Source organism: Chroicocephalus ridibundus, chromosome 3, assembly GCF_963924245.1.
Source record: "Chroicocephalus ridibundus chromosome 3, bChrRid1.1, whole genome shotgun sequence".
Lineage (NCBI taxonomy): Eukaryota > Metazoa > Chordata > Aves > Charadriiformes > Laridae > Chroicocephalus > Chroicocephalus ridibundus.
Genome location: NC_086286.1, coordinates 103,236,588 through 103,246,248, shown reverse-complemented (window position 1 = coordinate 103,246,248; position 9,661 = coordinate 103,236,588). Strand labels below are relative to the sequence as shown.

The following is a 9,661-nucleotide window of genomic DNA, read 5'->3' as shown; positions in this document are numbered from 1 at the left end:
TTCAGCCTCGAGAAGAGCAGGTTTTGGGGACACCCTATTGCAGCCTTTCAATGTATGAAGGGGGCTTATTAGAAAGTCGGAGAAAGACTTTTTCTGAGGCCTGTAGTCATAGAATGAGGGGCAGTGTTTTTAAACTGAAAAAGAGTAGGTTTAAATGGGACTTAAGGAGGAAATTTTTTTATGAGAGTGGTGAGACACTGGAACAGGTTGCCCAGGGAAGTTGTGGATGCACCATCCCTGGAAGTGTTCAAGGCCAGGTTGGATGGGGCTTTGAGCAACCCGATCTAGTGAAGAATGTGCCTGCCCATGGCAGACAGGTTGGACTAGGTGATTTTTGAAGTTCCCCTCCAACCTCTAACCTAAACCGTTCTGTGATGATCCTATACAATAAGTTCGCAGGGCTGATCCAAGAGAGGGACTTAGATCACTGCCCAAAGAAGCTGGAAGAGTGCAGAGGGTCGCACATGACAGCTGTGGTCCTTGAGGTCATCCATTTGCACCTTCCACAGTCCCACAGGCTTGAACAAACTGACTATCGAGGGGGACTGAAATGCTACCAAACCAGAATGGCAGTGAGGTAGCCTGTAAGAGGAGCTGATACCTTTTATTAGATCAATGAAATAGTAGGGGGGAAATGTGACAGGTAAAAAAACCCCACAAAGACAAGTCTTCAGGTATGAAAGCCCCTCCTGAGGCCTGCAAGAGGAGCTGAACAGGTACTTGGTGTGGTAGCACTTTCACATCTGCATTGCAACAGGGATGGAGAATTAGGCCCATTGCCAGAGGAGGAGAGAGAGAGGACATTTAAACCCGGTCACCGTAATGGGTACAGGTTAAAAAACATGTCGTCCCGGCAGTAGCTGAGACCCATATGTCTCCCTCCCTCGCCCCCATCTCCTTGCTTTCCCCTTGGAGGCGCCAAGAGCTGTCGGTGGTGGTGTGCCCCGCTCGCCATGGGGCAGGGCCCACCCTGAGGTGCAGGGTAGGGCGGCGGATGGAGGCAGCTGCCACTGTATGCTGGAGGGGATCCATCCCCTGAAGGGCCAGCGTTAGGCCTGAAGGGGCCTTGGCCACCCTTCATCACAGGCAGGACGTGCTGGCTGCTGGGGTGGGCACAGTGCCGGGGGGAAGGGGCTGAGCAGGGCGGGATGGCAGGGCTCCGGCAAGGCCTCCCGGCGATGGAGGTCCTCCCCAGGGATGGGATCCTGCTCCAGGTTGGCAGCTCTCTGGAGCCCTCGTCCTCCCCAGCTGCCCTTGGGAACGGTGTCCGCCCAGAGCAGCTGCCCAGCATCGGCTCCCGGGAGCTTTTGCTTACATGTCCCCCAAAATTAACAGGTTGTGGGTAAGCATCCGGCTTGGAAAGGAGCAAAGGAGCCTCCCGCGTCGGCGTTGCACCTGGCAGAGACTTGGGAAAGCAAGGCATGGTTTAGTAGAACAAGCTGTAGCCCAGCAGCGTGAAATAAAACCCGTCCTGTACAAGACCCTCACGAACACATTCAATTAATGCAGGTAACGAAGCAGACGCCATAGCAGAGCTTCCTTGTAGGGTAGTGCCAGTGGGCTTCAGGGGCAAACCAAACAGGGCTCCCAGATCACAGGCCTGAGTTTGTTTCACCAGTTTTTGCCCAAAGCCTGTTTTACACTGAAAGAATTTTTATACCTTCCACTCACAGCCCTGCCAGCATACACTGAATAAGCGCCTGAAAAATGAAGTTATGCTAATATGTCTGACAGCACAGAATTTATTTTTTTCCTATAGAGCTTGGAAAAGCTAAGTATGATGGTTTTGAACTGATTGTTTTGAAGCGATCTTTTCACTACAATAATATTACAGTTCAACTTTTCAAGACTCTACATCTATTTCTAACTGATAAATTTTCCTATCTTTACATTTTTTTACCCCACAAACAGACATTTCATTCAGGGAGGGAGCAGCACACGAGAACTATTCTTCTGGGTCTTTTGTTCTGGATACTTCACAACTTCTTTAATTGCCCTAATTATTGGATTATAATTTTGCGAACTTATGCAAATTTTGCAAACAAAAAGGAGACTGCCCGCCTTTCAGAACACTCATTCTGTGCTATCGTTTCTGAATGAGTACTTACAGGTCTCTCTTCTTTGTAATTCTGCTTTTGTGTCCATTTAATTTTAGTGATTTTGCTGACTGCCAGAGTAGCAAAGCTCCTTTCAGCTGTTCTCCACTCACCATGAGAAGAAATTCCAACAACCTCATGTAGGACCCAGCCTACCTTCAGCTAAAAACTCACTGATGCCTTAGAAAAAATATCCTGTGTATCACTTGCCCTGTTTTGGGCACATACATTTTTCTGAAGTTCTCTTCCCTGGTCTCTTGTGAGCACATTAAAATTGAATCTTCTCAGAAGACTTTTTGCCGATTCAGCAACACAGGTTCTGCATGTCAAATCACACTCCTGAGTTAGTTGTATCACAGCCAGTCTTGGCAAAACACGAATACGATGGGTTATTCCCAAGAAAAACTTGCTGGAGAGCCATGAACTGGAAAGCCTGGTAGAGGGGTACCAGGGTAGGTGGTATCACTCCAGCTGCACATAGACTGGCTGAAGAGCAGGCTCCAGAATTAGATATTTATGACATCTTTTCTGTGTTCTTACTCCCACACAATTTGAAGTGAAAGCACCAGGAAGATGTAGGAAGGGAAAGACGAAGGCATGTCATGTCTAGAGGGAACTTGACCTCAGTAAGACCAGTAGGCTCAGATATAAAAGAAAAAAAGCCACGTGTCTCAGTAACATTTTCTAGGTGAGGACAATTTAGTATTCATGGGGACAGAATGAAACCAATGATATGAAAATCATTGTTTCTGTATTTGTCAGAGATTTTCACAGTGGCTCAGCTGCTTCTTCTTATGCTGGTGTTCCCAGAGGCTTGTGTCAAGAGGCCACCACCAGTCCGTCCTGTACTCTCTCACTGTCCTGTCCCAAGTCAGCGTGTCTCCGTGAGAGTCACTCATGAGGTCTGGTTTTTAGTGTCCTCCTGAGTATTTCCAGTAGAAAAAGCTGCAGCTCCCAAACTCATATTCCATTCAAATGGGTTTAACTTCCTCTGTTCACTCTTTTAATCTTCTTGGGCTCCTAGATCCCCCTGCTTCCCCCATAGCATCCATTTAAGAAGTCTGTCCCCACACAGCCTAATTATCCCTTACGTCTGTAGCTAAAGGGGCATTAATTACTATCCCAAACACCAGGCTGGGGAGGATGCACCACCTCTAGCACATTAAAAAACAAACTGCGTGTGAAGACCGGTGGTGTACAGCTGTGTGTAACACAGCCTTTGCAAGGAAGGTCACTGGAGACAGCCTCGCTGCTCTACCCAGTTCCCTCCATCAGGCACGCAGCGGTCCATGGGATCTCTGCAGATGCTTTCACAAGTGTTTCCACACCCAGCAGAGATGATGTTTTAACATCATGGCTTCTGTAAGTCCTTTAAAGCACTCTTTGCCTTCAAAGCCATCCTGGAGACCCAGAGAACAAGTGGGGCACACTACGCGGAGGTGATGCACCTTCCCCTTACCTACCCTGGCAAAACCCAGGGAGGATAAGCATAACTGGAGGGTGCCTTCACTTTTCTGCAGCACCTTCTCTGTGTCTGTAGACGACCTCAGGACACAGGTCAATGTGGAGAAAACACGACCTCCTGGTGTCTCTCCAAGGGTGGGGCAGTGCCTGCTGCACTTGAGGGTGCCCTCACAGCTCTTGAGGGTCTGCAGGTGGCCAAATTCTGCTCAGGGGCAGTTGCCCTGCAGGAGACCATCTCTCTCCCTGATGGGCATTAATTAAGTCTGTGAGTAAAATGATCCAGGCCTGCTACTGAAGTAACTGGGTTCTCTTAAGTAAAGGTTGGGGAACTGGAGGAAGGAGTAAGGGTTTGTGGATTTGCCTTGTTAATGACAAGTTTGTTTTGTCAAGATACCACACACAGTATATAATAGGCATATCATCTAAGTAGTTATATATTGTATTCTATAGTAAAATAGTATACACTGTTTGTGTGTGTGTATGTGTAGACATACACACGAATCTTCCTCCTGAGTTCAGTTATTGCCAAAAGTATTTTCCACTTTTCAAGTGTTCATTTGTTACAATTTTCTCATGGGGCAGTGCAATCGATACTATAAGTTAAATCCAATTAAAACCTTCTAGCATTCTCCTTCAATGCCAATACTGATTAGACTAAATATCTAATTACTTTATTCCCAGATTTCTGGGAATAATTTAATTTCTGGAGCCGCACTAACAAACAACTTGTAGGATTTTTTTTTAAAGGCAACTCTTGCATTTGAAAAAGGAAAGAGCTGGGGCTCTAAAGCTATGCCTATGCTGCTAAATAAAATGAGGCCAAGGACTGTCATTGGTAACAGGGATGAAAAGGCATGGCATGGCAGTGACCACACTACATCCTGGGCTTGGAAAATTCTGGACCTGAAGTGAAACGATGCAAGAGCTGTATTGCAGCCAGGGGCTACTTTTCAAAGCATCAACTTGAGATTCTTATTGCCTGCAGCTTGTAGCATGACAGCACATAGGGGCACAGGTAGGTTCAAAGCCAGCTGCGTACAGTGAAGGAACCAAAACCTGGTGCAACCTTGTCCAAAATCCTGCCAGGGAATGGTCCCTGGCGCATGCTGTCCTCCTGGCTTGTGCCAGGCCATTTTGCCTGTGAGCGCAAGTTAGTACTGGCCAAATCCGTGGCAGGGGCCATGTGAATAGTGATGTGAATGAGCCTGCCCCTCTGTCCCCGCTTTGTTTACCAGCATAGAGGTAATTCCCTGCTGCTGCCAGGCCCAAAGAGGCCCCGGACGGCAGTGGATGACAGTCCTGAGCAGAGCAAGATGCTCAGGACAGCCCTGCTCCTTCTTGGCCTGAGCAAGGGGAGGCAGAATGAGGAGACGTAAAGCCTGCTCCCACCCATACCCAAAGTCCAGATAGCCTCCACCGTGTCTTGAACCATGGGTCACTGACCCTACAATTTCATTGATCGATAGTAACAGTTACCTCAACCTCCCGGATTCTTTTTAATCTTGGAGAAGATGGAGAAAAAGCTGTCTGTGCTTTTTGGATTGACCTTCGTGCTTCTGCTTCTAGTTTTGTTTCTGGACGTGGATGGTCATGAGCTCCTTTGGACTTTAGAAAAGATATGTTAAAGTTAGAAACAACCTTGTTATTAACCTTAAGGGAGCAGAATTTGTAGCACAGGCCAAAACAACACATATGGCTTGATTTAGTGCTTTGTATTTAATAAGACTTATTTAGTGTGATCTCACATAACAAACATATCTCAGATGAAGTGTGATGGGGTAGAAATTCTCTGAAATCATAAAAACCAGTGCACCACATTTATGTGCAGAAGAGACTCCCCACACCAGAGCCCCAGCTGAAGCCACAAGGTCTTCTGCAGCCTAGCTGCAGTGTCCCGGCAGTCATTTCCACTCTTCTCATGTTAGACATGTTTATCAGAAGATTCATTTCCATTAGCTTCCACGGATAATTAATTTTACTTAACCTGCACTTAAGTGAAAGACTGCAAAGCAGGAGACAGTTCAGTGGTTATTGTACTCAACTAGGACTACAGCTTACAGGAATAGCGCCCATTATTTAAACACTTGCATATACTGTTTTCCAGATATAAGTTACACATAATGCGCAGGTGGCACTTTCCACAGACAGTCCCTTGGGTACAACCATTTCCTGCTCTAAGATAGTCTTGCGCTTATGCGCGGTGCCTTGGAGAAGAGGTTGCGATAACACAACATTTCTGACTTTTAGGGGATTCATTGGTTACTGTGTACCTGAGGCAAAGTGTTTCAAAATCAACAGGTTTTCATCGGATCCCAAATGAAAAAGATAATATGCTGTAAAATCACACTAGCATAGGCTAATTTACGTTGGAAGGGACCTCTGGAGTCCTAGCTCAACCTCCTGCTCAGGCAGGACTAACTTCAGAGTTAGGTCAGGTTGCTTACAACCTTGCCTACTCATTGTGAAAATTTTTCTCCTTACAGTCATTTGGCCTTGTCATATTCAATGACCTTTATTTGTTGGAACAGAATATGTCTTTAATCAATCTTAGAAAACAGTCTTTAAAATGAACTTGCATAATGTAAGGTAATTTTATACCAACCTGAAAAAAAATGAATTGGCCTTCATGCCTCCAGAAGTTGGTAACTGGGTAACCGCCATGGCCTCGGCAGGAAAGGAGCCGCAGGGGTCCATTGCAGTTTGGACAGCATTTCCCTGGAGCAAAGATGGTGGGAAATATTTTCTGTACAACACCGATCAGATGAATCCCATGTGATACAATGGTTCATTGGTGGTGGATTGCCACTTCTGGTTTGGGTCTCAGAAACTGCACTGAGAAAAACTACATAAAAACTTTCAAATGTAAGCAAAAATCAGTATAAGCAAACTAATCATTGCCTTTATTCTGTTCCATTATTAAATAAAACTGGCAAAAATTATTTATATTATAGCTCTATTATAATTTTATTATTTATTATCATGGTCAGTTTTAGTTGTTTTCAACTTGGCAGTATCTGGAATGTCATGTGTTTTGGTCTGATTTTTCTAGAGGACATCACTCTGACCTCTGTGAGTGCTTAACTAATACCTTTCTTTAGCCAAAATGTTCATCAGATCCAGAAATTGGTATGTGCTAGCTCTACTGAGCAGTCAACAATTGTTTGTAATGGTCTTGTTAAAAGTATGCGTGCAGCTCATGTTCTCTATTTGCATTGTCTTGCTCCGATGACATGACTATGAGGCCTATTTTCCCGTCATCATAGTTTCTAAGTAACTTCTTTCCTGCAAGGCTTTCCTGAGTTACTCTTTGTCCCACGCAATAGTGAAGCCCACACTCAGGTCAGCAGGAACGGCACAGCAGGAAGCTGCCTGCAGTGCACAGCTTTCTCAGTAGTCTCACTCATGGGCCTGAGAAGGCTGGGAATCAATCTCTGACCATCAGGAATAGAGATTAAAAAAAGAAAACAAAAAGAAAACAAACAAGCAAACAACGCAATGGTAAGAAACGTAAAATGCACTGTTCCAAAATCAAGAGTTGCATTTGAATATAAGGAATGGCAGCAGGAAGGTTTTATAATCCAAAAGGCGTCCTCCACTTGGAGGACTCTTTTATGTTGTGTTCACTTATGAACTGCCATATAATGAACAGACATCTTCATACTCACGCTGTTGTTTTTGCCTAGCTTTATCACATATGGCTGGTCTTAGGTAGATCTTCCTCCCATCCAAGGTCAAGCAGTCGTTGCTGCAGACCAGCACCCCAAGGCAGGACTTTTTTAAGATGCGAGAATTGTGGTTGTTGGTGTTTCTCATTGCCCAGCTGCTGTGGTGCCTCTGAGCATTTTTATCCTCTGAACTATAGATATGTTTTACGTAGGAATCTGGCCATTCTTGAAACCAGTCTATTTGTCTTACATCCTGTGGAGAGACCAAAGCAAGCCACATTTTAGGTTGGAGAAGAGAAGAGCTTGTGCAAGAGACCAGCAGACCTGGTCCTCTGCTGGGTGTCCTCTAGCCTGGGTGACCCCTGCACCCTGGCAGGTGATGCTGGTTGTCAGGAGGGAGCAGCGAAGAGAAGGCAGAAAAACCATAGCTACCTGTGTCTCCCCTCAAGACCCAAAGCATCAGGAAAGCCTGGCCAGGAGGTTGTTCTCACTCAGTCACGGATCCAGCTCAGTGCAGGACCTCCCCGGGAGAGAAAGCTGAGGGGCCTGATACAAAATGGCAGACACTTTCCTTGCAGGCAGCAGTCACCGCCTGACTAACTTCTCTTAGCTTTCATGGCAAAGATCCTGCTTTGCCTTTCAGGCCATTCACAGCAGCATTGCACTGAATCATTTGGCCTGGTTTGGCTCGACTCGCTGGAAAAAGGGCAAATACTGACTCAGACTGAGACTATGCTCACATTTGTAGGTCTTCAGTTCTGGACTTTGGTTCGTTTTGGCCTAACCGTTGTGGAAGAATTCCATGGTGATTTTTCTGAAGTTGAAAACAAAGAAACCTGACATACTGGTCAGGTTTTATTTTTACTGCTATGGACTAAGCAAAAAAAAATGCAACGACAACACTGTAAGGAACAATAAAAATAAAACTCAGTGGGAAAAAACCCAACAACAAAGGACCAAGCACACATCATGTCAGTGGGTACAGTCAACACAGCAAAATGCAGTAAGCTGTAAAATACCTAGCATATCCACTGATGGTTTTGAGGGAGAAGGTCTTGTAGGGGTACAAAAACTTAGTAGGAATTTCCTTGAAATTGCTGATCCCAGACACTGAGAGTCATTACAGCAGCAAGAACACAACTGAGAAGAGAAAAACTCCTGTGCCCCCCCAGGAGGCATGGGACAGTGCAGGGAAGGGTGTGGAGGAAGCCTCCAGGCTGAAATGCAGATGAAGGTGACCTTGAGCTGTTGGGCAGGGAAGGAGGCAGCCTGGGCCTTGGAGGCTTTGGGCGAACAGCAGGGGAGACTGGGATCCGGTAAGGCAGGGTTGGGAGGTGAAAGGCAGTGCTGGATGCTGAAGGACCACAGTGGGAGGGATCTGGCACAAATATGCTGAGGTGAGGGACAGGGAGATCAAGTTGGGATGCAGGGTGCTGTGGTCTTTCAGTGGTTGAAATTTTTGGATAAGCGGACTAGAAAAAGACTGAAGGAGGAAAAGTTCGCTATTCTGCCTCTCAGCAAATCTCTGCAAACATGAAGAAAGCTCGTGAAAGGAGCGTTGCCTCCATGTGGAAAGCCAGCCCGCTTGCCTGGAGCCTGACCTGCAGTGAGGCTGAGCACCCAGAGCCGCAAGGCAGTCGTGGGTGCTGCGCTCACTTCTCATAAAGCACAACCCAGGCCGATAAGCAAGTCCTGGACATCTTGAATTGAGCACCCACAGAAGGAGATAATTTTTTTCCCCTCCTTTCTCTGCACCTCATCCATCAGTGGACTAGAAAGGCAACACACCTGCAGCATTGCTTATTTTCATGTATCGGCAGCTCTTTCAATAATACATTATAAGGAAAAGTGCACAGAAACGTCAATATTTGCTCAATATTTTCTAGCTTTTCGGTAAAACACTGTCCCATACCTCGAGGTGGCAAAGAGAATAAAGGGAATGAGGCATAGATAACCGAGAAAGCATTTAAGATCAGCAGCGAAGTGGAGATGACTGGTCAGAACCGGGTACATTTCCAAGACACAGACACATACCTGGGGAAGTTTGATGTCATTGATATCCCAACTTGTCATTTCTCCACGTCGGGAAGCAGAGTCCTCCTGCTCCAAAACAGCATCATCTGCACCTTTCAGCATTTTTCAGTTCCTTCTCAAAGTTAGCGAGAAAGTTTCTCCTGGCTGCTTTTGAAGTTGACTGGCTCTCAGCACTCTCAAGCAGTTTACAACCAGGAAGCTGTTTCCTGAAGCTAAATGATAGAGAGGCTGCTCATTAAAGATAAAAATCAATGTTCTTCTGCCAGAAAAACTTGTTCCATTAAAAGTTTTGCAAGCTGGCAATGCAGTGGAAAATATAGCTTAGAGATAGCCTGTGATGTTACAGAGGCATCGTTAACTGCAAGGAAATCGTGCCCTTGTCATCTGTTTTGTTTTGCTTGG

At 45.9% G+C, this 9,661-nt stretch overlaps 1 protein-coding gene across 1 annotated transcript; it reads right to left on the bottom strand.

The window, feature by feature from the left end:
• Nucleotides 1-814: 814 nt before the first annotated feature.
• GCM1 (glial cells missing transcription factor 1) lies at nucleotides 815-9,361 on the bottom strand. The gene is made up of 5 exons (XM_063330921.1): nucleotides 9,260-9,361; nucleotides 7,226-7,478; nucleotides 6,163-6,275; nucleotides 5,037-5,165; nucleotides 815-1,405 (listed from the first exon to the last, which is right to left on the bottom strand). Exons 1-5 carry the CDS (start codon nucleotides 9,359-9,361, stop codon nucleotides 815-817), a joined length of 1,188 nt encoding a protein of 395 aa, XP_063186991.1.
• Between the last annotated feature and the right edge of the window lie 300 nt (nucleotides 9,362-9,661).

Bases quoted from the DNA above. Each gene is read 5' to 3' on its own strand.
- GCM1 (XM_063330921.1), bottom strand. From the start codon at position 9,361: ATGCTGAAAGGTGCAGATGATGCTGTTTTGGAGCAGGAGGACTCTGCT. The intron at 6,276-7,225 runs GTGAGTATGAAG...TCTTTGCTCCAG, and splicing joins AGCTAGGCAAAAACAACAGC to GGAAATGCTGTCCAAACTGC. The intron at 1,406-5,036 runs GTAACTGTTACT...TGCTTTCCCAAG, and splicing joins AAAGAATCCGGGAGGTTGAG to TCTCTGCCAGGTGCAACGCC.